The sequence below is a fragment of the Crocodylus porosus genome, unplaced genomic scaffold, assembly GCF_001723895.1.
Source record: "Crocodylus porosus isolate Cpor-Errol unplaced genomic scaffold, CroPor_comp1, whole genome shotgun sequence".
In the NCBI taxonomy this organism is placed as follows: Eukaryota; Metazoa; Chordata; order Crocodylia; family Crocodylidae; genus Crocodylus; species Crocodylus porosus.
In genome coordinates, this window is record NW_017728948.1 from 59092894 (window position 1) to 59120231 (window position 27338).

General features: G+C 37.0%; 1 protein-coding gene across 3 annotated transcripts in view; it reads left to right on the forward strand.

The window, feature by feature from the left end:
* MICU3 (mitochondrial calcium uptake family member 3) overlaps positions 1-24811 on the forward strand; it is a 90836-nt gene extending 66025 nt beyond the window's left edge. For 2 of the 3 annotated variants that reach the window (XM_019553134.1, XM_019553131.1), the window contains 4 exons: positions 1067-1238; positions 6746-6854; positions 8176-8333; positions 22492-24811. In XM_019553134.1, coding sequence (XP_019408679.1) covers positions 1067-1238; positions 6746-6854; positions 8176-8333; positions 22492-22602 — 550 coding nt within the window. In that variant the 3' untranslated portion in view covers positions 22603-24811. Of the gene's footprint in view, positions 1-1066; positions 1239-6745; positions 6855-8175; positions 8334-12489; positions 12565-22491 lie in introns of all 3 variants that reach the window. The other variant, XM_019553132.1, reaches the window with a different exon arrangement.
* The last annotated feature ends 2527 nt before the right edge of the window (positions 24812-27338 follow it).

Here is a 27338-nt window from a genome sequence, read left to right on the forward strand (position 1 = left end):
GAAAACAGATGCCTCCCTTCCCCACTCCTGCTGGTTGCCTGTGGCTGACAGATGAGATGACACAGCAGGGGATTGGGGACATGATCACCCGTGCTCGGCAGCGCGGGCCTGGGTGCTTGGCTACTCTCAGCTGTCTCCAGCAGCTGGGGGAGCCCATGGGGCATGCTGGGAGGTATGTAGGAGTGCCCCCAACCTGCTGGCCTCAGCCAAAGCAGGCAGCCTGTGTGCCCCTCTATCTCCCTCCCTCTCCTCCCCTCCCCGCTCCCACCAAAAGGCAAATGTGTTCTGTTCACCACCAATCTAACTTATGACGCTTACAGAAAACTGTGTCACTTGGACTGATTCTACCTCAGGCTCTTTTACTGTCTGTACCTAACCACTGGTCACAGGCTATTGCAATTTTTGGATACATGATCAGGGACCCATCAAATAGGACTAGAGAGGTTCTGTTACTTCTGTATTTGGCTTTGATGCAATTGCTTCTAGCCCCAGTCTGTCCAGTGTATCCAGTTCTGTTGTCCGCAATTCATGAAGAATGTTGACAATTTGATGAGAGTTAGAGAAGAGCCATAAGAATGACTGAAGGATTGGGAACCATGCCTCGTACAGACTACAGTTCAACCTATTTAGATTATCAAAGAGTTGATCTGATCACAGTTTGTAAGTACTTACATTAGGAATAAAACTGCTCTTTGTACTAGCAGATACATATAAAACAGTATCCGGCTGGACAAGTTCTAGGCTGGATGTTGAAACTAAACAGCATTCAAAGTGGATAACATTCAAAATAAAGGACAGTTTTTTGACAGTAAAAGGATTAAACATTGAAATCTCTTGTCAAGAGTTGTGATGTGTTTGTCATCACTTTTAATCTTTCAATCAAAACTTGATGCTTTTTTAAAAGATATGATATCATTCAGAAGAAGAACATTCAGGGAACTCATTTGTCTGTTTTTCTAAAGGAAATTGAACTGTGGTCCTTCCTGGCTTTGTGTAAATCTTTGGGTGAAAGGAATGGTAGAAGTGTGAAGTATTATTTCCTGTTCAATATTTGTTTGTACTTTAGGTTTATGGATAACCTACAAACTGAAGTTCTAGAAATAGAATTCCTTACCTACTCAAATGGGATGAACACTATCAGTGAGGAAGACTTTGCTCGTATTCTTCTGAGATATACAAATGTGGAAAATACATCAAGCTACCTGGAAAATGTGCGCTGCAGGATCCCTGAAGAAAAGGTATTTACTTCGTCACTACAGCTGCATTAAAGCCAAAAGTCCCAGAGGTGAAACACTGGGGCGCATCTAGATGAGCACGGCCATGTGGTATGTGGCAGTGCAAACACATCTGCAGCACCACGTACCACACAGTCAGGTGTTCTCCATGCTGCAAGTAAACAGTGCCCATGAATGCGCTGCACCACTTTTTTTTTTTTTCCGCGGGTCATGCATGGGCAGCATATGACACTAAAAAGCGGAGCTGGGACATCCAGCGGCCCCCCAGGACCCCAGATAAGGCTGCTGGGCCCCAGCCTCTCCTACTGGCCCGGGATAACTTGCCACACACCAAAGTGCACATGGTATGGGCATTCCCTGGGGACAAGTAGCTGCACTGCAAGGTGCGCCACTCCTCCTTGTCTACAAGGAACTAAACATCCGCGCTCATCTGGACATGGCCCTGGTGTCCTGTAAGTCAGTTTCCCATTGATATCAGTGGTATCTGGATTTCAGCCAAAGTATCTTAGATCATTTACTTTGCCTTTTCTGTTTTACAAAATCCATACTGAATGACATGTATATTGGGTTAAATAACAAGGAACATGTTGAATTATGGAATAATTTTTCAGATTGCAATGGCTATGGCTTTATACTAGGTTATACTAAACAACAAAAAATGTAAATGCTCTAAAGAAATTAAGTCATTCTAGGCTTTTCAACTCTAGTGAAGACACCTTCTATCTTTACCTCTTCACTGCCACCTAAATAGTATCTCTTTAAGAACTAGCTTGACACCTTAACAGTGGATCTTTTATAGCTAGTCTTTGATGAGTGAATGGTTCTTATCAATGGTTAAAGAGATATTTTCAGAATCTGGGTAGTAAAGAATGGCAAAGAACTTTAAGTAGCTAATCCTCCATTTGTTTAGCAACAAATGTGTTGTCAGTAGTGTATCTAAGCAACAGAAGACTCTAGTGGTAGCTGAATGCAACGATGCAAATCAATAGGGATGTTGTTACAAGTGGGTCTTCAACCATTGGATGTTTTGGATATATTTCTTCTATTTGTGTTTATAGAAGGATCAGGTTAATCTGCTCTAGAAATACTTGCAAACAGTTTGACCTTGTTTAAAATGGCCATGTATTTTGACGGTGTTGACAGTTTAACTTGTGGAAGTGAAAACAGTTCCACAGATAAGTATACTGCCTAGCAATTACCTTAAACTGTTAGACTGAAAAATTACACATAAATAAGAACCACTGAAATACTATAAAATAGCAGACTTTGGTTTAAAACAAAATACCTGAATGGAAAGCTGGAGTTACAAAGACAACAAATGACCTAAGAAAGCATTTATTTAAAAAATGACTGTTACTGAATTTAATTTAAAATTGCAATTGCTCTGGAGTTGCAGGGTCACAATTCTTACCCAGCTGCATAGGTAATAAGGTTACTCACCTGATGCTCCTACTTCTTCTCTTTCCCTTAGTCTACATAAGCAGGAGATTCGTGAACTTAATCCATTTACGCTCTTGCCGGTCAGAGAAGCTGATGGGTTCCCTGTACAGACTGAAGTAAACCATTCGCTTCTCAGAGCCAGGGAAAACAGAGAAGGAATTGTGACTGGGACAGGTTGTTCTTTGTTCTGTTTCTGGGAGAGTGGTGCTACTCGCTAACCCCTTTTCAGGATACGAACTAGCTGTCAGTAGGCACAGTTTTGAATAGAAGCCAAAAAGATTCATATGGGATCTATATTGAATTCCGTAGAAATGGATTTTACTTCAGTATTGTCTAGTTTTCTTACTGTATGGATCCAGATATATTTTGTTGTTTCTGAAATCATTTGCTTAGAAAAACAAAAGTTTATTTAATTACTATAATACTATGTACATGGCACACAGGTTAAAAAAGGCATATAGTGAGAAGTGTAAAGATGCATGTATTTGACTGGCTAAGGTGATGTTAGTTTAGTTTAATTCAATATCTTAAATACATGAAGTGCTTCTTCAAGTTCTGTATCTTAATCCTTCAACACAACTGTCATGATGGGAAAAATCTTTAACATGTAAGCTTCACTCCTTTCTTTGCCTGGGTTTTTACGCTCAGCTGCAGTGAAGTTTACCATTTTTACACCCCTCTGTTTTAGCCACCATGTTCAGTGTAGCATTTACGCAGTTTAGACATGATGCTTTGCTCCTAGGGACTTTTATATTTAGTCATTCTAAAAACCCTGCCAAAAGTGTTTGCTTCAAAGTTTGGGGAACTTTTGCTGGTGTAACAAAATCATCAACCAAGGACATTCTCAGACTACATGCGGCCCCTAAACATTTTCTTTGGTTGGTGACCTTTCATCTAAATAACAACTTGCCCACATATCCCTTGGTATGTGGTCCTTTATTATAGGCATTAAATTAAATTAAAGCTCTCCATTTCTACAGCCATACACTACTGATATGGTCAATAAGCCCCCTAGAGAAAGTAACTCCTCAGAAACAGAACTCTCAGACCTTCATCAGCTTTTGAAAATGGGACTAATGCTCCTAAAACAGTGGCTTATCTAGTTCATTTAAGCACACTTGATTTGACCCCTTCTGACTAATAATATAATTAGCATGATATTACATCCTTATTGTTGCAAAATATTTAATTCTTATATTCTCCAATACAAAGACATGACTGATAACTTCCAAAGATGTTGCTCTAGAATGCACAGTAGTAAGCCGCTATTCTCACAGTTGGCACTGTTACTCTTTTTGTGGCTTTCTTTATGCAGAGGCCCATAAAAAATGTGCTGATCATTTGGCTGACTATATTCATGTTGAAGTGTTGAGCTGGCATGCTGCCTGCTTACAAGATGTTCTCCTTTTGCTAGGTGCCAAGTAGTGATTCATTTAGACTGGCAGCTTGAATTACTACAAATATCAGCTCCTACAGTAAGATCATCTTTTTCAACAGCACTGCTGTATTCATATCACAGTTCACTTTGTTTTGCTAAAAATGTAATCTGCCCAATGAACTAGAAGTTTTCCTTCACTTTTACCTGGAAAATATATGGTTTTCACTAGGAACCTGGGAAATGCATTTACATTCTTTAACATATCAAACATATGCAATATAAGTTTGAGTATTCTGTTAGAATTGTTTGGTTTTACAAAAGTAATTCTAGAGATGGTAAACTTGTCATCCAACTCTGAATGCCTATCTCCTTCTGTTAACAGCCCTGGGTACCACTTGTGGGGAGGGGAAGGGGTTGCAAAAATAGCAGCTGCGACCATCGGCAGGCACTGTGGCTGCTGGCACTGCCCTGTGTGGCATGGCTACCAAGGGCTGCTGAGCTGCCCCGCTGTGCCTCTGCCTTTTAGTTTTTTTAATTTTGCATCTCTCTTCTCTCTCTCTGTCTAAAGTTACAGGTCTGAACTTGGAGGTACTAAACATCTAGGAATACAGTTGATTTCAGTTAGATTTGCCCAGCAAAGGAATCAGGCCATTTATTTGTGTTATTTGTCACTAAGTCAAAGGTTGTAAAGTACACGTAGTTTATACTTGGATTCTACTTACAGTTGCTTTTATCTACTTGACAAAAACACTTAACCTTTAATATCAACTCAAAGAAGCCATCAATTTTCATAGCATTTCAGAAAGCTGAAGCTCAAAATATATTATGTACAGGCCACTGTGTCTGAACCTTTGCTATACCTGGCAAGCCCCCATCTAGATGAAACTCCCTCCCATCTAACAATAAATAAAAGGCAAAAGTAATTGGGAGACCTTGACATTCATTCACTCTCCACATTGAGACCATGTTAGACAGGTCATTCAGGCTGTATAACTGTAGCTAGAACTTCATTAGAAACGCTGAGATTTAAAAATCAACAAAACCTTCAGAGTATTTGTTTACTATATCTATAAGCATTTTTAGTTATAATGATGATGAGGTTAAGGATAATGGTACACATTTGTAATGAAATCTTATTACTAGTAATTGAGCTGCATATTGTATCATAAGATAAATTATTTTAATTTGATTTTAAAATGATAGGAAAATATATTGTATTTGTCAAGTAAAAACACAGACTTAAAGAAACCCTAAAAAATCTACCATTGGGGATCATGCCCAATAGCCAGACTAATTTTATTGAGTTTTGCCATTGGTGCTTGATTCATCTGAAGTATCAGTGCCCCTAAAGATGTAGATTATAGCTCTTTAGGAGATTGAATCATTCAGTAGAACATTTTCATAAAGTTTTAGAACAAAATAAAAAAGCAAAATGCATTTCTCTTGTCACAAAAGCTGAAATTTATAGGGGGCATAATTTTTTGCAGCTTGAGCAATTCTGTGGTTGCTCAAATAACTGAAGTGATAATAATTTAGTTTATATAATGACTGCATGCTGATGTGACTGGAGAAAAGCTTTCAACTTGGCAGCTCAGCCTCCATTGTTTTGGGATTTGCTTTTGTATTTTGTTAGGTTTGGCTCCTCTTAGTGGAGGAGTAAATTAGGAAGTAAGTAAACACTCTGTTTTAATCTCTGGGTGAACCTTATGCTTTTTATTGTGTTTTTTTTCCTTAGGTGTTTTTTTGTTCACTAGTTTACTTTTAATGGAAGCCAGGAGAAACGCTTGATATCTATCTTATTATCAACATAGTCTGCTAAGGATCTAAATGAAAGCAACAATTAGAATATGAAATATATCACATGTTTAAAGAATTGGGCCAGACCACATCCTTGCTGGAAAGAAATACACTAAGAATTTAAGTGATTTGCCCAAGGTGCACATAGGAAAACTTAGCCAAAATTAGAACTTAGGTTTCTGACTACGTGACAAGTTTTACAGAGACTGCCTACATTTGCAAGTCTCTACCATGTGAATGTCCTACCTATACCTACTGTAATAATTTAGCATCGATTCTCATGGTCAGGCAAAGCCAGGGACTTTTCTTAGGAAGGGGCATTATGGAATGCAAATGAGATGTGCTTCAATTATAGATGGCCTCACTTTCTGTAGAGAAAATAAGAGGAAAACTAGGAAAAAGATGCAAGAATGAATCAAAAGTTTTTCTCTCACATCACTAAATAAGCAAGCATCTTTTGTATTTTATAGATCTGCTGAGGTCCGCAGAATGAACTTCTGCTGTTTCCAAATTTGAGTCCCAACAGATTCTGTAGTAGATAGGTATGTTGACATGAAATAAGTTAAAGCAAAGAAGTTCCCTGGCTTACATAATCTTTTCTAATCTCACCTACAAGCAAATTAAAATTATTATTATGTCTATTAACATAATACATAGAATACCTAGTGATGGAGTAGTGCCCCACTGAGTTAAGTGCTGTACAAACACAGAATAAAAAGATAATTCCTTTTCCAAAGCTTACAATCTATAGAAAACAAGTGATAACAAACAACAGATGGATGGGAAGAGATGAGCTAATACTGTTACCATATAAATGATCTAAGTGATGTTCACTTGTCATTTCTACTGAGTATTCTAACAGTACTAATTCACATTGGCTTCTTTTATTTACTAGGGTATCACGTTTGATGAGTTCAGATCATTTTTCCAGTTTTTGAACAATCTAGAAGATTTTGCTATTGCAATGCAAATGTATAATTTTGCAAATCGTTCCATAGGACAAGGTGAGTAGTTATAATTTCGTAGAACTATTTATTTTTTTAGTTGGAAGCAACTTTGTTTTTTATTTGCAGATCTTCACTTTTCCAGTCAAAATTTCATCCTAACTAGCTATTACAGTTATACTACTATTCTAGCATCAGTTAGATTTTTTCTTAATTCTTGGAAATAAAGATACTTCTGCAGTTTATCAGAAGAATGTTTCCTTTTATACCACTATCTGTTAAGAAATTTTCTTGAAGTGGACATTGTCTCTTAAGTAGATGTAGTCGGTACAAATTCATGTAAATATTCCTGCTCTTTTAAAACTAGAAAAATAGCTATGTATCAGAATTTATTAATTTCATTTTTTTACTGTTAAAATTAATTGGTTTTACCTATTGCTTTATTCAGAAAAGGCCTCATACACAGCTCCCTCCTCCTGCCAGGAACAGTGTTGTCAAATCATCTTCATGATAAACTTGTTGTTTGTTTGTTTAAATAAAAGGAAAAATACACGTGGATTCATAATTAAACATTATATTTGTAATATTTTAAATTTTCAAGGTGTTACCATAGATTTTTCAGTTCCATTGTAAAATCACTATGGAATACAGTTTTCCATTGTGTTCCAAAGTGTGCATTATTATATGTAAGACTTTGAGGAGGAGAGTCTGCTTCCTAAAATTGAAAAATTGAATAATGACTGAAAAATAATTTCAGACACCCAGTAGTGTCTCCTTTAGCTCAGACATAGCCAACCAATATGTAGAAATGGGGCTCTTTGGTCCCACTGTGTCTCTTAAGTAATGGATCAAGGAAAGAATTTGGTGGGGGAATGCTGCTTAAGTATAAGGTTGTGTGACAAGGTAAGTGTAGAGGACACATGAGAATGTCAGACTTCGATTATGACCCAGCTTTCTAATTCTGTCACTACATACAATAAAGTTTTTATATTATAACCTGTGAACCATTTTTTTTGTGATAAGTTCATTGATTTCAGTGAGGCTGCATCTGTCTCTCCAGCAGAGAATTTGGCCACCTTTTTTCTATACAACCTTTGACTTATATGTGTAACTAAAATAATATGTGATCATATAACTAAAGCCATGTTTACATCTGTGAAATTTAACCCTTTCACATTTTCTTATTTATTGAATACTAAAATGGGCAAATTTAAGTTAAAATGGTATTATATCTTGCATTTTATTACATGTTGTCCAGTAGAAATGTTTATACTGAAATGCTGTATATCACAACGTGTGCATTTTTTATCCAGTATACTCAGAAGTTAAAGGACATTGTGATGTCTGTGTTTCACTTTTTATTGCTGTTTTGGTTATATAGATGAATTCAAGCGTGCTGTGTATGTAGCTACAGGTCTGAAGCTTTCACCACATTTGGTGAACACAGTCTTCAAGATTTTTGATGTGGACAGAGATGACCAGTTGAGTTATAAAGAATTTATTGGTGTCATGAAAGACAGATTGCATCGAGGATCCAGGGTAAGAATTTTAATTCTATATTTATTTTAATTAACTTAATTTTAGAATAATCAAAGAACTACAGGTAGCCTATCAACAGCTCTTTAATCATGTATGTTTTTAAAGACTTCTAAAGCAAACTAAAACGGTTTTCTATACAACTATAAAGCTATAATGCTGCGGAGTGTTTCTTTATAATACAGAACTATTTTACAAATGCAAAGTTCACTGCTATTTCTGCTGGCTGGGCACATCTACATGTGATGCTATGGTGCCATAGCAGAAGCATCTTACTTAATTCAGTAAGCAGGGTGACATAGCAGCGAAAAATAACCATGTGTGGTGGTAATGGCATCACACGGGCTGTTTCTGTACCACCAAAGGGAAGTATTAAATGATGGCTCAGTAACAAAGGTGCCATAGGGACACATGTAGATGCACCCACTGGTGTGCAGTCAGTTGGAACTAGGAATTTTAATAAGCATTACAATTATGCTTGGGCCCTTTTCAGGGAGAAAGGGAGGCAAGGTAAAGGAAAAAACCCTATGTATATGTATGAAGCCCAAACTCTTATGCTTTTAAAATATTTCAGAAAATTAGTTATTGACAGTAAATGCCAGAAGAGATGTAGCAGAAGAAGGTTTAATTCATCAAATTAGGAATTAGTGAAATGTTGGTCTTTTGCTCTGTTAGCATTTAAGTTACATTCAGCTGCAGTTCAGTCATGCTCATTTGTTCATTTTCAGCAGCAAATTTTTGTTTTGTTTTTCATAGTTTAGACAAGATTATTTTCTGACCAAAGGTGATTCTGATAATTTAGCTGTATATCTAGGACAGTGGTTTTCAACCTTTTTTCATTTGTGGGCCCCTAAAATATTTTGAGTGGAGGTGCAGACCCTTTTAAGTTGTAAGTGTGGGTATTCACATACTTTTGATCATAGTAATCTTTTGCAGACCTCTTAGGCATGGTCTTCAGACCCCCAGGGGTCCGTGGACCGCAGGTTGAAAACCACTGATCTAGGAGGTTAGTGTCAGTATTATGGATGGCGGGGGGGTAGAAAAGTCAGTTGCCTAAAGTTTAGGCAACCGAGCCTGCAAATTAGCTTTAGCGCTCTGCCATTTGAGTGCATGTGTAAACTTCCCTGTTCTCTATGGATTTTCTCCAGTTCACTGGCACCAGCAAAAAAGCCTTTGTTGTGGTAGAAACTTCAAACAATTTTGAAATAACAGTTGGGGCTGAGAAATAAGCAAGTGTGAACCTTGTTAGATGGTGGTATTATGCAATTCTGCAGCTACTTTCCTACACCTGCGTGATTTGTTTTCAAGTTTAGAAATAATCTTAGTTTTTAATAAAAGCACTGAGAAAAATTCACATATCTTTTTAGAAAATAATGACCATGCGAAGTTAAACACTTTTTCTATTATTTTTTCTTTACATATGTATACCATTGTCAACATTGTTTGCTTTGCAATTGAATTTTAAAGTGTAAGTTTAATAAGTTTAAAATGCTTTCACTGTGGAGTTTATAATCATTCAATTGACATTTAATTATGTTTTATCGTAATATGATTTTACTCCCTGTATTAGTTAAATACAGAAAACTTAATTAGGTTTCTAGATCTGTAATTGATGAATATTAATAACGTTAGGGTTTATATATAAGGTGATGTTGAATCTACTGCATGATTTGGATTTTAATTCAGCGGGAGTTAAAAAAAACAACTAATGGATATGTGACAAGAACTTATTCCTTGCTGGGGCTCAAACCATAAAACCCATTTATGATATGGTGCTAATAGTTTCACAACCATTAGAAGATGTTTGACTGTCTATGTTTACTAATAGCAAATGGGTAGTATGTGGCAAGGTGACTGGAACATGGTCTGCTTAATAAATCATTTTTGCAAATACATAGTATTTTATGTTTGTCTTAAATGTTACAAAAATCAAGACAAAATCAAATATAATCCTTAGGTGTCTTTTTCATCTGGCATTATTTTACTTTCTGCATGTAGCACACTTCTCTATAGCTCATTTCAAAATCTTTTAATTCAGTAAGTAGGGATCCTAAGCCAGAATTTGATACTTCTACAAGAGATCCCACTAATTTACTGGGTATACTGTAGAAATTAAGTGTAACTCAGTACGTACAGAGTTCATAATTCAATCTACTATCAAAGTGACCAAATCACTCATTTTTATTTTCTTCTCACTGCCCAATTGTTTTATTGATTAAATATATATATGCCTGTTCCATGGAAAGCAGAACTCAAGGAACTTAATATTAATTTCCAGCAAGTTTCTTGAATTGATGCAAACATTATTTGTGCATCTACCATGAGCAGTAGTCAAAGATTTCTAAATTTTTTCCTTTGCATTTTGATAGCAGCCAAAAACATTCCCAAGATTTAGAATGAAAAGAGAAAATCATGTTGTGTCTTTCCTGCCTTTTGTTAAGTGCTCAATTTGGCAGCAAATACCACTGAACTTTCAAGATGAAGACAGTTGCAAAAATGGCTTCAGTAGCCAAAATAATTTTCTTTCCATCTAATTTGTCCTTAAAAAATTAGTCAGTATAGCCATAACAAGAGCAATCTTACCCTTTAGCCACTAGTATTATCATGCTTACAATGTGCTCAAGCAATTATTTCTTACTTAATTGAAACAAATTACTGATAAGGCTCTTTCTTTCTTCATAAATATGTATTGAATGCATGTTCAGGTTCCATCATATAAACAAAAAGAGACTAATTGCTTCTTCTAGTATAATATTTCTAATAATATATAATTGCTTCTTCCAGCATAGTATCTGCATGGACATATTTGCCTGGCCCAACTATAACCAGTTTACAAACTACAGGTGCAAAGTGTTAATATTAAATAGATACACACTTACCTAACTCAAGTCAGTTGTTGATTAGCTAAAATATTTAGTAAGAAAATAAATAATAGCAGTGTTTTTTTACTTTTGTAGCTAACATTTCTTTTTCATAAAACACAAACTAAGCAATGACAATAGTGTATTATTAGCTTCTTATTTTAATATAGTTTCTCATTTTGGCTAAGACAGCTTCAGTTTTCTACAGTTGGTATTTACTCTTGAATTTAAATGTTAGGTAGTAGTTGTAACATAGTACTTACAGTTAATAAAAATATTTTTAACTTTGAGTGCAGCTTTGAAGGCGAAAATATTAAACTGGCTTTGAATGACTATTAAAACAGTATTTCCTACTAATTAATATTACTAAGTGTGCTTATAAAAAGCTTGCAGTTGTTATACATATAACAATAATAACAGTGTTATGAAATCCTCTTGAGCCCAAATAAAAAATTTCTCTTAGCCACAGGTGTCAAACATATGGCCCACAAGGTGAATCTAGTCCGTAGACTTTTGCCAAGGTACATTAAGGTACTTTCAGGGCTGGAGCTCTTCTATTTAAAAAAGTCAATAAAAGGATGAAAAAGAAGACCGGACCCTATCCTTCATATGAAGTAATATCATTGTTTTCTTGTCCATTGTCTTAAACTGTCTATTTGTCTATTTCCATAATGTAATATGATAAATTATACTATTATAACCATTAAAACTTTAGGAAACTAAAATTCCAGCTCCTGCTTTTGTAAGTAGAGTATCCAGGAAACTAACATGTAGAGATACATAAAGAATGTAATGTCTAACAATAGAGTTTACCACATAAAATTATTCTTTCTTTTCTCTTTCACCAATATAGTATTTGAAATTAAAGGATCATTGCTAACTTGAAAAATAAGACAGAGTTTTAGATGAACTGGGGTATTTAGCTGCCACCTAGTGGCCCATTAGAACATTGCAATTGGTTTATTAAAGCATATGCAAATATTCTAACAGGAAATATATTTTCTTAGCTCTTTGTTTGATTTAAAATGGCTGTTCCTTTATTTTATTTTTAAAAAGGTGATGGAAACCCTTTCCCTCTTATGTAAAAATTCTAGTTTCAAATAATAATTTGGAATATAAACACCAAATAATATATATATATATATTTTTACCTCTGGCTACCTATACTATAACTTCTATCTATTTTGTCATTTAATCCCATTCTTTTGTATTTTCATGAAACTGTTGTCTCACGCTTACCTATGGCTGCCTTCACATGTTGTCTGCATCTGCGCACTTCTCCATCTTCTGCTCCGCAGGGCTACAAAACTGTACAGAGGTATACCACTTTCAAATCCTGCGTGAAGAAGGAACTCTATAGCAGATAAGTTACGGTATGTGTTAGCTGCGCAGTCTAAATGTGCTAGCATGCTGATGGGAATGGCTGAATGTTAAAGTGTCACTGTTTTGTTTTCCATTACAGAATTCTGGGATAGATTATGAGAATGTAACCCTCACAATATCTAACATATCATATTGTATTTTTTACCAAAATGGTCATAAGATTTCCATTTTTAGACTTACAAAAGACTATCTGAGACTGTCAGTATTTTGTTGGCCTGTTGGCTTATTATGCCACATTCAAGGAAATCTATCTCCCTACTTGACAACATAAATTTGTGAGTTTCTGTTTCTATTTTCTCTGTCCTGTAATTATGTATGATATAGTAATGAAGATTTGTGAAGATCAATTTTCCACAAAAAACTGATTAAGTAATTTAAACCCACTTCAGTTTATAATTGTATGCATTTTTAAAAGCACAGTGTATTCCTAGCCCTACTGTCAAAGCTGTCTTTCTGAGTAATGTAATTGTAAACATTTTGTAATTGATTTCAGTACTAATGTTTCCTTTTCTGTCCATAATTTTGTATCGTATGGTAGCTACTCATAATATTCTTTAAATCTGGATTAGGTTCCAAATTTTAGTTTCTGAGATGGAGGGAGGAAGAGATGTGTGATGTTATGGTCCAATCCCATACCTGTGGAAATATCAGTCTGGTGCATGTTGGTTCAAATACTGGGTCCCATGTATTTTGAAGCTAATTGGTCTGACCAGAATCTAGTCACTGTTTCTAGCTCTAACTCTCTAGAACACATTCCCAGGCATAGATTTCTTGTCTCATGCCCTCCTTGGAGACACAGGATGCTGGCATCCAACCATCCTAGACCTTAGACTCAGTGCATGAGACAGTCAACTCACTGCCAGCTCCTTAAATATGTCTTACCAGAGCTCCACTATCTCTGTCAGCACTCTGGGCTTCACAGGTAAACTATCTCACTCTACTTAGGAGCAACATGGCAGAAAATCATATTAATCGTTGGATTTTCTTAACCACAGTTACTTGACTGTTAAGGTACATAAGGGTTACTGGTATTTGAAAAGTCACCAAAACTTTGAGACGGACCTCTTGGTCTGAGTTTCATCCCCTTTCATTTCCCCATATGTAAAAATGCACAGAATGGAACCTGATTCTTAATTTGGCCCTTGTATCTGAGCTGTGTGTTCAGACTGATAAGCTACAGGTCTTACCAGTCATGCATGTCCATCCCCTCTCCTTTCTCTTGCAGAGACCTTTGTGAGTTTAAAAATGCAGGCACCATTATCTGTTAACTTTTGGCCCAGCTGCCATGAGCAACCAGTCATTGGTATTAGATTGTCATTTAGAAGTCTCTTATTTTTGTGTCAGTCCTTCAGCAAGGTGTCAAACCTTTCTTGAGCAGGCAACTGCCTGATAGAATGCAGCACAAAGAATCACTTCAGGCAAATCCAGACTTTTGCAATCCTAGTGTCCAGTATTTTTTTCACTAAACAAGGTAGAGTTCACAGTCTGGCTTGAATACATCCCATTTTTATCGTGTGAAATTTAGTGTCTTTCATCCTAAAAAGATTTGAACCTATAACTTCCATTTTGCTAATTATCAGGCTATAGAATAGGCTGAGTGAGGGCACTTTTCACCCTCATCTATTGAAGCTAGGTAACTGGGCAGTCGAGAACAGCCAAAAAGAAAATAAGCAAGAGCAAATCTTACGTTGCCTAATGGTTAGGACACTTTCCTGGGACAGGGAGTGTCCTAGATTTGAGTCTATAATGTTTCCCACTTCTTGGGCAAGTGGCAAAGTAGCAGGAGGAGGTTGGCACCACCAGAAAAGTGAGATTAGACGTTCTGAATTGCTTCTCTTCCAAACCTACTACATGGCTATATTCAGAAATGGGTGTAGACACTGTGTATCACAAATAAACAGAGATGCCTACTGGATAGCTCCTAAGAGAAGCTGACGTTAAAATACTGATATCTCTGGGCTTTCTAAATCTCCACATAGAGGAGCTTAATATTCTGCATTTCTTGCCTACTGTATCTAGGGTGTCTGCCCTAAATTGTTATTCTGTATCTCCCAAGTATTTCAAATGATGGTGTAGGGACCATCTACTAGGTATATACTGACATAGTTTGACTCCTGGACCAGTGCCTCTACCAAAGTCAAGTTAAATGCATGTGACAAGTCAAACAACAACAAAGTAACTCTTAAAATTCTTTCAGTTTTAGTAAACTAACTTGTTATTTGTATGAACAGAATTATTTTGTAATTTAAAAATTTGTAATCACTCAAAAAGAATCAAAGCATATTAATATGAAATGTATTACCATGAGCTTGGTTAGATGGAGTCTTTGTGTTGTGGACATTAACTTTAAGTAACCATATTCCATGAAAATACAGGTTTAAATTCAGGCAACATCAGTACAATTATTTTTCTTCCTGAGATAAATAGAGTACACAGCAGTTTCAATGTAAGTAGACTGTTTCACTTTAGGCTTTTAACTAAGATTTAAAACTGTCTGCTTAATATTGCTGTTTCCAAGCAACTACTTTTAAAAGTAATAATTCAGCCATCTTCAATTTCTGCTTGCTAACCTCACTAACAATACATACGACTACTTTATGTTTATGTAACAGCTTTTACCTAAAATGAACACAAAGTGCCTAACAGCTACCTCTGAGAGAGATCCTTTACTAGCACCAGCATCCTGCTGACCTGGGAGTGAAGAGTAATAACTGACTGGTGCATAATTAAAAAATGGGGAATATTGACTAAAGCTATGTATATATGTCACATGCTGGAGAAGTGTAGTAATGCCAAAGCTAGCTAAGGCTGTGGATATATATTCCTTTTGTAGAGCTATAAACACCCTTGTAATATTACAAAAAGTGAGTATCTACCTCTATGTGCTCTTTTTAGCCCCACAAAAATGACAGATCTGGTTTTCAAGGAGTAAACTTCATGTAGCACTACATTTTCTTGCACCATATGTAACATAGACAGTTACAAGTAGTGCTGCAAAGGGACTCTGAGACCCCCAGCATCCCACAGTCCTCCACTCTCCATCCCCCACCTGCAAAAGCAAGCTGGGAGAGCAGTTAGCTCCCTGACAGTCAGTTCAGCCACAGCAAGCCCCACAGGAGCACTGGCAACAGCTGGTGTCCTTACCATGGGAACAGCTGCTACTGCCAGTACCACTGCCACTACCAGGGCAGTGATAAAAGCAGTTATAGTCACTGCAGCAGTGGCAGCAGAGAGGCTTACCTCTGGCTGATGCCACAGTTATGTATCAACTAGAGGCAACCTCTCTCCTGTGGTTGCCGTACTTACAGGCTCCCATGGGTGGGGTGAGAGGCAAAAGAGCAGGGCCCCCCAGTTGGAAGGCAGGTCTTTGAGGTGTCTTTGTAGCATGCCAGCTGGGAGTTGTGCACATGCACGTGCCCCCACAGTGCTTTATTTTTGGGACACTATAAAATGCTGAGGCTACAGTACTGTAGCACTTGGTTTTTGTAGTTCTACAAATGAACACATATCCATAGCCTGTTACCAGCAACAGTAGAGCTGTGTTAGCAAAGAGCTGCACTAAGATTAATTTACTCTGCTTAGCCTATACAGAATTCCAAGAAGCCATAGCCAAGCTGCTTCCAGTGCCAGGGCTACACTACAGTGTACAGTGTAAAATACATAAATCAAAATTCCTTCTTCCCCAGTTGCATACCAGTTAGCTTCTACCCTCCACACAAGTGGCAGCTAGATAGCAGTTGTGATAAATGTATCGTCTTGTATATAGCTGTTAGGCATTCAAAATTATTTTTACAGAAAAGGTAGTATATAAATGTAAAATGACTAAGTATGTATTGCTATGAAGAGTAGTGAACTGTGAAATAGCATCTTTTTATTATTAATGAAAAATGTAATTCTGAGCTTGATACTTTCGGGGAGAACAGAATCTGCACTGTTGTCTCTGCCCATATTACAGAGTGAAAGTGATTTCACCTACAAAACTGAACTAAGTAATTGAAAACAGAATAAAGTGAACTGTGAAACTGAACTTATTTCAGTCAGTTAAACTTCAGCCTTATGTACAAAGAAATGCATAATGTATGTGTAACATAAATATCTGCCACAAATATATCCCACTGTTAGCTGCAATTTGATAACTCTTAATTTTACTGTGTTCCAAATATAAACTTAAAGATCATGATCTGTGCTTTGATATGATTTGTGTAGTAAACTTGGATCTAAGATGAAAGAGATTAAAATATTTGGCATGCTTATCACTGATTATACCATACTTTGTACCCAAAAAGAGAGGCAGGTTCTGCTGCACATTACATATCTCTAAATTGCACTAATGACACTTTCTTCAGAGCCTGAAGAGTTCTACCCTTAAAATAAATAATACAAATCTGTCCTTGGGGAACAGCATTCAAAATCTGTGTGGTCCAAAGAGTTGACAGCATTCCTTTGGAGCTTGTTTCTCTACCTTGCCTTCCTGCAAGGCATAGAACTTGAATTGGCATCAGCAGTTCGTTTCTGTGGGGAGCACAGAAAGAATGCTTTAGTAGATATCTGACACACGGGCTTAAGAATTTTGCTTTGAATATTTTATGAAAGGGTTAGTGTGCAAATCCCTAACCAGGTCCCATGAGTTTATAATTTCAGAAAGAGTATAATAGAAGTCAATTCTGATACCGATTTAGTCCTCTTGATAGTTCATCGTGTAGTACTTGTAGTGTGTAATGTGCTTCCAGTGCATAATAAGGCTATCATTTCAGCAAGACAAGGTTCTTTGGGTAAATGAGATATCTTTATTAGACCAACTAAATAGAAAAATAGACCAACACAGTTGTAACCAATACTCCCGATAATTTCAGCAAGGAGTTCTGTTGATTTCATCAATAGAGCAGAACTTGTATATTAAAATTGTAAATCAGGAAATTAAGATGAACAATCCATGAATTTCCTGAAATATTTTCTTCAGAGTGAACTTCAAATCAGGGTAGGCAAGAAATAATGATGAGACTTAAAAGGCTGGGTCATAGAAATTTGGCTGGGGAAGCAGGAGACCAGGACAATTCATTTTGAGAAAGCTCAGCTTATAAACATGAACTCTATAAACTAATTTCTGGTTATATTTTCTTACTTTATTTGTTATTTACTATACATATTTCATAGTCAAGATTGCAGAGATTTACATATTGTAATTAATATTCTCAATACTTAACCATTTCTATTTTCCCAATATTCTGTGTTCCTTACAATAAAACAGTTAACATTTTACAAGTATGCTTGACTCATAATAGTTAATGTTAGATATCTGGCTGATGCCACAGTTGCTCAGTTTTCACTAAGACAGGCAAAGTAAAGCTGAATTCGATTTACCAGTCCTTAGAAAATGGCATTTCAGGTCCTGTTTTAATGTTGTCATAACTCAGGTACTGGGGGAAAAGGTAGACAGCACATATTGGGGGGTTGGAATTAAATAAAGTAGTCACAATACAGTTGTGTGTTTAGTTTATTGTTTAGTTCTTTTAATTGCTTTTCTGTCAGAATTTTGGGTGAAAAAAATTATATTTGCAGATTGCATAGCTGAAGAACATCTAATTTTAAATGAAATTGATACTTATTTCATTTCATTTCAAAGGAGTTTATAGATATATTTATCTTTTGATTACTGGCTATGGACTGAGCCAGGCGAGAGGGGACCAGCATATCTCGTTCCTATTAAAAAGCCTTAGGTTTCACAATAGAAATTTTAACAAAGGGTCTGTTTATGCTGCTGTGCCAGCAGGTCCAGGCACTGTGGGGCCTGAGCATACCCTAACCATCTGTGCCTTCAGGCATGTTCCAAACCAGGAAGTTCATTAGTGAGGCTGCTCCAGGCTCTGTTCTTTAGCCCTCTGTCTCCAGCATGCCTAGGAGAGGGCAGCTTAGAGCAGTCCTACAGGCATACTTCCAGTTGTTGAGTGCATTAGAGGCGTGTGTGAGTAGGACATGCTTTTAGGCCCTTTCATTCCAGAACCTGCCACAGTAGGGATGTTAACAAGCTTACTATATGCCAAGTCCTCACGTAAAAATGAACATAATTCTACTGAAGGAAGTGGAGCTATGCTGACTTACAAAAGCTAAAGTTTGGATCCAGAATTTTTGGAACAGAATAAGTGGTACTAACATTTGGAGTAGTTTAATACTGAAAAAAATAGAAAAGAGAGATTCAGAATGATATCTAATTGTAGTTCTCTTAGCTCTACTTCCTGCTTCATATTATACTTTTGTCCCTGAAACCAGTAACAGAAGAAATGGGGTCATTATCTAATACTTTCTGCAGATTTAGTTTGTTTCAGAGAATGAAGACTGAGAAACCAGCCTCTACTTCTCCATCTGTCTGTCAGTTAATTTATCTATACCAATGAAGCTGTTTCAAGAGTTTATGGCTAGCTTAACAGTGCTGTCATAGCTCTGTTATTGGGGTGAAATGGTATAGAAGTTTTTTGACAGTTATAACCTATTGATAAAAATAAGGAATCCCTAGCAGATTATATGTTCTCTACAATCCCTAATGCAGCATTTCTCAACCCGTGGGTCACAACCCAAAAGTGGGTCTCAAGACTGTATGAAAGGGTCACAGACAAACTTTAAAAATGGATTCTCCATTAGAGGCCATGGCTTTTTACTTGCAAGCTGGCAGAGTTCCGGGCAGTCGGTTAGGAATAAGGGGCAGTGAGTCGGGACTGGCCATTAATGTTTATAAATGGGTCCTGGTACAAAAAAGGTTAAGAACCACTGCCCTAATGAACTCCTGAGATTGCAGAGAATGTGTGTATATCAGTACTAAATGTGTTCCATGTTGTAATTTGTATGTTAGTGAATGGTTAGGAATAATACTTTAAAAGGTGTGCCACCTGTCAAACTCCTCTCCTAGGATGTCTCTAGATCAAGAAGACTTGTAAGTGTGAGATACTTAGGCATAGCACAAGTCACTTTAATCGATCTAGCAGGAGTTAAAATAATAGTGAATGGTGAAGTGGTTGTAGAATGAGCTAGCAGCCCAAACAAGTAGTCTGGGTATGTACTGAGATTGCTGGCCCCAACTGCTGCATGTATAACTACATCTTCACTTGTATAGTTATGTATGGTAGTTAATATAAAGGTAATACATGCCTCCACATTAGCTACAGTTATGCTGACTTTTTTCTTATGAAAACATCCCCTAAGTTGCAGGGGGCTTCACTGAAGCAGTCTGGGGAAGTCCATATCAGGGACCTTCAGACACCATCAAGAAATTGTCTTCATCTACATGTGCTAGATTTGCAGGCTACCTGATAAGACAAGGTAGTTTTTCATCCTGGCACTTCTTTTTGGATTGCCACTCAAGGACACATTGTAAGACCCATTTTTTAATCAGGCATTTGACCTAGGAGCATGTCATTATATAATATGAATCTATTTAAAGTAAATGGTCTGAAAAAGCAAGAACTAAAATGAAACACTGATTTAGAAAAGGGTAAAAATATTGGAAAGTGTTTGTGAAGGGAAAATGTGCTTTCTCTTAATTTAATATACTGACTAGATAGATATAGCATCAATGGATACTTTAGAAGTTTGTGGATAGTGTAGCTTAGTGCATTTTTAAAAATATGTATTTTTATCCAACAATAAATGATGGACCTATTTGTTAAATTAAAAAAAAATTAAAACATTAATAAGGAAATCAGTTAATGTGTTTTTCATTGCATGTTTGCAATCTATTTGTCTACTTTCTTAAATAGTACAACAAACTGCCTTGGAAATACATGTATTCTTTTCGCTTTTAAACAGTAAGCATAAATCTCTCACAAAGTGATAATGCTTTCACCCAAATGTTGTTTCTGCTATTTCATTTACAGGCTATGTTATGTTACTGTGGTTGTCCTTTTCATTTTAATTGTCCTTTAAAAAAAAACAGAGGGAGAAAACATTTTAATATTTGTGTAATATTCCAAGCTTTTATATGTATACAATAGAAAATAAATAAAACCAAGTGGAATTCAGGCTTTACTATCTAATGCTTCAGTTTTATAAATGGCATAGTGAAACCTGCATAAACTCCAAGATTGTTATATTTGAGATGCCATGATATTTTTTTTAATTTCTATAGTTGTTTTAACCAAAGTAAGGTAGTCTGTCCCCTTGATATTCCAGTCATTTGTCTCAAGGCACTGGATATCTGTTCTAATTAAAACAATTTTAGCCCTGTTTATTTATGCTAGTGAAATAAGGAACAAAGGAATAGATTCCATGCTTTGTCAGTATTACACAAAAAGTCTACAGTGCCAGGTCCCAGGGGCACCTGTGACACGTCCTGATAGCCTTGTGACTTCTGCTCTGATCCAGTTCCCTGGGTCCCCTTCCTTTTCCCTTTCCTGCCAGTCCTTGATTATAATGAGTTGAAGGAATAGGAAAGCTGCCCTCAGTTTCCAGATTTAGTCCTTGTCTGTCTCTGACCAGCAGGTCCCTTTCAGACCCCACTGGTCCCAATCCTGCCCCTTAACCGTTAAGTGGGCCCTCTTGGCCCATTTGTGTCCCCACAGCACTAATCACCTTAAGGGCTAATTTTGTGGCCTCTGACCTCCCTTGTAGCCACACCCATGCCTTACAGATGGTGCCATTCAGTCACTCTCTCTTGCTGGGCATCACTCTCCCTGACCTTCACTCATTAACTTTCTCTAGGCTTTCTAGCCCAGGCCTACTGCACTGGACCTGGCTTCAAGTCTCCTGCCTTTATCTCATCTACTTTGCCTCTTGGCCCTGATATCCATGCTTTCTCGGGCACTCTCTGGCCCTGTCCCACCCTTTTCTGGGCACTGCTGGACTTCCTATACCCCTGATACTCCCCACCCAAACCACCAGTTTAAACTATAACAAGGGAAAAAGTTCTCTGGTCAAAACACAATTGCATGCTGAGTCTACACCAAAACATTAGCTCCTTAGCTGTACCACAAACTCCACTCTACCCTAAGTCATATCCCCTTGCAAGCCAGCATAATCCTCCTTGCTTTTTCCCCAGGGTAGCCCAGGTATCAGCCAGGAATTCTTCTGTAGTCTTCCTTTCCTGGGGCTCTTTCCCCTTCAGTTTGCAAAGCTAGAATGGCTGCCCTGTCTCAGGTCCTGGGCTTATATGCTCCCCAATCCCTGCCCTTCCCCAGCCACCCACAAGAGTTTTCATTATGGGCATGATGAAAGGCTTGTCTTTCCTCTTGCAGGTGACCCCTGCTCCTTCTGCTGCAGTTTCACTCTCTTAAAGTAACAGGAGCCCTAAGCTCACTGTTGCACAGAGTAAGAAATTGAACCCTACCCTCTTTAGCTCCAGGATGGGCTGCTGACTGAGCACTGAGTTATCCTTCCTTCCCATTCATGGGTACTAGCCAGCATTACAGACCTGTAGTACTCACTGTTTAGGATTGAGGTAACAGTATAAAGAAGACTGTATGTCAGTTGTCTACATTCATGGTATTGGTTGACACCAAATATGATCCCATAAATACCAATAATTATTGGTGTTTTTATTGTACTGTGTTAAAATATGTATTTATGGTATAATTGTAAAAATGAAGAAATAATAGTGATATAGATCTTTAAAAGAGGAGATTCCTGAACACAGAGGATATTCTTTTTTCTGTAATTATTAATGTAAACTAAGCTATGGCTGAACAAATATAGTTGGGTGTGGGGTGGAGATCGAGGAGAGAGAAGTGACATAGTTCTGGAAACTCCCTATTTCCGTCCATCTAAATTCATAGCTCTTCTCTATGGTGTGGGAAGAGTCGATTCTTCAGTGTTATATAGTAATGAGAAGCGTACCACCTGGTTTGTATGGACACCTGTAAAATTGAATCTAGTGGTAAGGAATTTAGTGCGCAGTATCCATTTCTAATTGTGTGCTTGTTCACTCTTAACAGGGACCCCCAAAATATGGTTTGAAGGATTACTATGCTTGTGTGATGACTGTTACAAGCAAACATCTCAGAGAGCTACGGAAGCAATTTCGGAGTCGAGATATGCTGAGATAAAAAAGCAGAAAGAAAAACTCCAACATTTATATTCTTTCTCTATATACCTTGAATGAAAAGCACCTTCACATAGGTAGATCTTGTATCTTCTACCTGCATCAGCCAATATAGGCTTTTTCACTTGATTTGCTAACCTAGCTATAAGTGTATTTCCAGCCACTTTTCCACAGTGTATTTTACCTACACTGTCATCTGCCTATAAAAGTGCATTTTAATAATGTATTTTTAAATATATTTATGTTTATATTTATTTTAAGATATGTAGTTTATTTAAAATGAAGCAAAATATGGTGGGAGGGAAATTATTTGTGCTACAATATGAATTTGCTTTCAGATAATGAGTACTGAATGAAGTTTATGTTTAAATCAGAGATGAAAATATGTTTTGTGTAGCACAACAATTACATGCTGAGTGTAGAAGTAAGTCTTTATGAGCCAACAAAACTGTCATTTAAAAATAATAAAATTATCGATAGCAGCTGTGACATGGTATAATGTGAATTATAGTTTTACATGAGAGGTACTATGTGGGTCTATAATGGCCAAACACTCTCAGTCTTACTGATTTCATGTAATAGTCTACTGATTTTGTGATGTGTTATGTACACTATAATGAAAAGAATGTCAAAATAGTAACATTATCTTGTTAGGTAATACAGTGCTATATAATAAACAGGGTATATTTTATTTCTGTTGTCCCTACAGGTTGAAGGATATCTTTACTTCAGACTGTGAATTTATATATTTCTTATTAACAGTGCACTTTTATGTAAAGTAGGCATGGCATTGGGTAGAAAATGTTGCTATTTGGCTTGCTATCATGCAGCACCTGAAAAAATATAAATTCCATCCGGAAATTATTTTTCAAACACAGAACAAGGAATGCATGCAGTAGCACAAAGCAACAGCCAATTGCAAAATGTTACAATAACAAATGTAAATACTTCAATACTTTAGCATAGTAATGAAATTCAGTTTTAGAAATAAATAATAAATGATTTAGGATTATATAAGGCTTTGGAAGCTGCAAGCCTCTATAACCTTCTATCTATAGATGTCAATGTTGTATAAGATGATTTTTAGTTGAACAAGGCCATAAATGAGTAGTGACCAATGAAGCACAAATCTATTTGTTATTTTTATCCCCTCTAAATTATTTTTGCATCAGAATATAGCAATAATATTTTAAAATATCTTCACTGTTTTTACAGTTAACCTCAAAACTAACATTCTGACATGCACAATGTAACATCACTCTTGAGAATGTCTGAATGTAAAACTAATCAGTAGGAACAATCTCTGCATGAAAGCAGAACAGTAGCGAAGGGGGCTTTGCTAGATACAGGTTAAAATATATTCTCTGTAGGGATTTCCTAATATTAGTCCATTAACATTGTTATCAGTCACAGGGGATAATGTTTGACTAAGTGGTGCGCTACAAACCCAGACAAATTAGTAGAAACAAAACAGTATTTTTTATGTTTCAGTGCGGTCACAGAAATAATTAAAAGCAGGGGTTATTTTTCTTTTGTCATGTAGAATGCACTGAAATACCACATTGCATCACTAAATAAGGGACTAGAAAGGGATATGTAGAGCTTCTATGTTGTTCAACTGTTAAATTCAGAACTGCTTAATTTACTGTACAGTTTTTCTCCATCTAAAATCAATTGAATAAAAAGCATGTTGTTTGAGAAATCCCATCTTGAGAATTTCAGTGAAAAAAACGAACAGTGCTAATTAGAATATTTTCTTCTCATTTACCAGTATTTTGGCAAACATAAGAAAATGCTGGTTAGAAAACTTCAGAAATATTTTATTCTAGTCAGTATTTCCATGGGAAGTGTTCATGACTTCTCTAGTGCATTCTATCTCACTACTGACAAAAAACAAAATTCAGAGATGTGGACTAATGCTGATAGTGTCAGATCCTGCAGTTGACAGTATGCAGTATGAATGAACTGTTGTCCCTATAGGCAGTCAACTACGAATCAGTCAATGTGTGCGATGTCCTGACATCATTTTTCCAATTTCCCATTTTTTCAATTTCCAGTGTCTGTATTTCCTAAATACAAACACAGGAAAAAGTAGAATGCATATGTAACACCTGCTTTTGTTTAACAATAGCTATTTATATAATAATGCACTATATGAATAATGCTTATCCCATTCATACTTCTTTATCTCAGATAAATGCATATGAACTGTTTTCCTTTGTTGCAGTGCAAATTAATACAATTATTTTGTTAAAACAAGATACTGCTTTCTTAGCACTTAATACATACAAAAGTATCATAAATCACAATTTCCATCTCTTTACCAAAAAAAAAAGAATCTCATGCTGTCTTTAGCAATTTTTAAGAGCTGTGTGTGTTGTCTCCTGTCACAGACATGTGTCTCCTGCATAGAGAGATGATAAACCAGAACGCTGGAACCTGCCATCTGTCATAGGCACAACCAACCCCCTAGATATGGAGCAGTTGGTGTGTTGGCTAGAAGCTCATTGAAAATAGCTAATACATAGTTTGCTGGCAGCACAGAAAATGTCTATGCTGCAGTTGTGTTTATACAGAGGTGTCAGTGGAAGGCTCAGCTTGGGAATTTTAATGAAGTAAATTCTTGTGCTGCTCTTTGGTTACTTACATACAGGGCACGTCTACACATGCCTCTCCCTCCCCACCCCTGGTGCAGTTGTTACTGCGCCATCATTTAGTACTTACTTTAGGAAGTACTGAATGACAGCACAGCAACGGTTGACAGCACAGTACTGAATGACAGCGCAGTAACGGTTATTTTTACCAGCTACGTCACTGTAGCGACGCAGTATAGTGAGATAGCTTGCAACTGTGGTGATGTAGCATTGACATCACGGTTTGTGCCTGCTGATGCTATGTTGCCATACAATTAACTATGTCTCCACATTGCATCGCTATGGACGTAGCGTCTCATGTAGACGTGCCCACAGATGTTAAAAAAAGGTGCAACTATCCTTGTATGCTCAGGAACTGCCACCTTTATCTCAGCAGCAGTAACTTGTGACAGAAGCAGGCTCCTGGGGTAGCTGTGACTTCCAGGTGCTGCTGGCATGATTGTGTTGTTGTGGCAGCAGCAGGTCTTTTCCCCCTCAAGCTGGCATCCAGGGCAGCTGCCCCAGTCATGCCACCCAAGCAATGCTACTGGTTTATGATAGGATCTCAAATTATTACATCTGTACCTTTGAGAAGCTGCATACAGGCAGTCATTGACTTACAGCATTTTGAGTCACAACATTTCGCACTTACAACGTTTATAAATTGACACCCTGTTTCAACTTTATGACATCAGTTTCGACTTTACAATGCTCAATCTGACGTGATGCCACGTCAGCAAACAAGTTTGCTGTGTCACCCATCTCCCTGGAGAACATCTGTCCAAACTTCCTTGGACACTTTCATTAAGGAACCAGACGAGAATCCAGAATAACCTGCAGCCAAAACTCCTGAGAAGATTCCAGCCAAGAACCCTTCAAAAAGTCCAGTAAAATCACCTCAAAGAAGTCCTTCCAAATCAATATGATTGCTATTTACAATATAAATATATTAATGTAGCTATATTATTCATCTATAATTGATTGAGTACAAAATTCTGGGTTATTTTTGGTGAAAATAGGGGATCGGGCCTTGGTTCAGCAACCAATCCCCATTTATAACATTGTTTCCTATGGGAAAAATGGTTCCAAGTTACAATAATTTCAAGCTGGCTCCTAGGTGTCTGGTTATTCCTTAAAACTTGATGTTTTTCCTGGTTGTTAATCAGTTTCTTGAGATGTTCCAAACCAGATAATCCCTTGTCACTGAAAAAGGGAATTCATTTAAATTGAAACTGTTTATATAACAGGATTTTCCCTGTCTATTATGGCTTGGCACCCTCTTGATTTACACAATTAAAAGTATGCTTTGAAGAGGCTGGAATAAGGGTATAAGAAAGCTATAAAGGAGCAAACAGTGTGCTTTAAGATAGAGAAATCTCTCTGACACCATCCGCTGTTGTTCTTGAGAAGCTGAGAGAACAGATCGTCTCTCTTCCACGATCATGTTAGAAACTTTGCTTGTCAACAAATCACCTGAGTACCTTGGAACGGTGAGATCCCAGCTCTCACTCTCTCTCTTTGTCTTTCTCTCTCTCTTTTTCTTTTTCTTTCTAGGCATAGCTTTCAAAACCTAAATTGTATTAGTTAAGCTTGAGCTAGGTCTCCCCAAATACTCAGTTAAACCAGGGTAATATTGTAATTGTTTTGTTTTTCCTTGCATGTGTATTACTACTAGTACATTATAAATTTCATATACTTAGCAATAAATAACTTTTATAGTCAAACTGGTGGTAACTGGGCGTATTTTTCCTTCTCTACTTTGCTTCCTCACTTGCTTTGCAGCAACGCTTCTTTTACCTAAGCCAAAGATCCCTGTGAAGGCCAGAAATACTATGAGGTCCATTTATCAAGAGGCTACCACTACTAGGACAGTTAGGGAAAAAGATTGGGATTGGCTGAGTTTGAGACACATAAAGGGATCAGCTTGTACAGGTTGATTGACACAGTTTGGCTCAGACATGCCCTAATGAACTGAATGCTGGCCCATGAGGGTGTCAGCTGGACACCCAGACGGATTCAGAAGTATTCTGTTCACCTGTGGGCTTGTGTCTGACTTCATTTTACTGTTAACTTAATGAACTGATTCCTGGCATATGAGGGTGTCAGC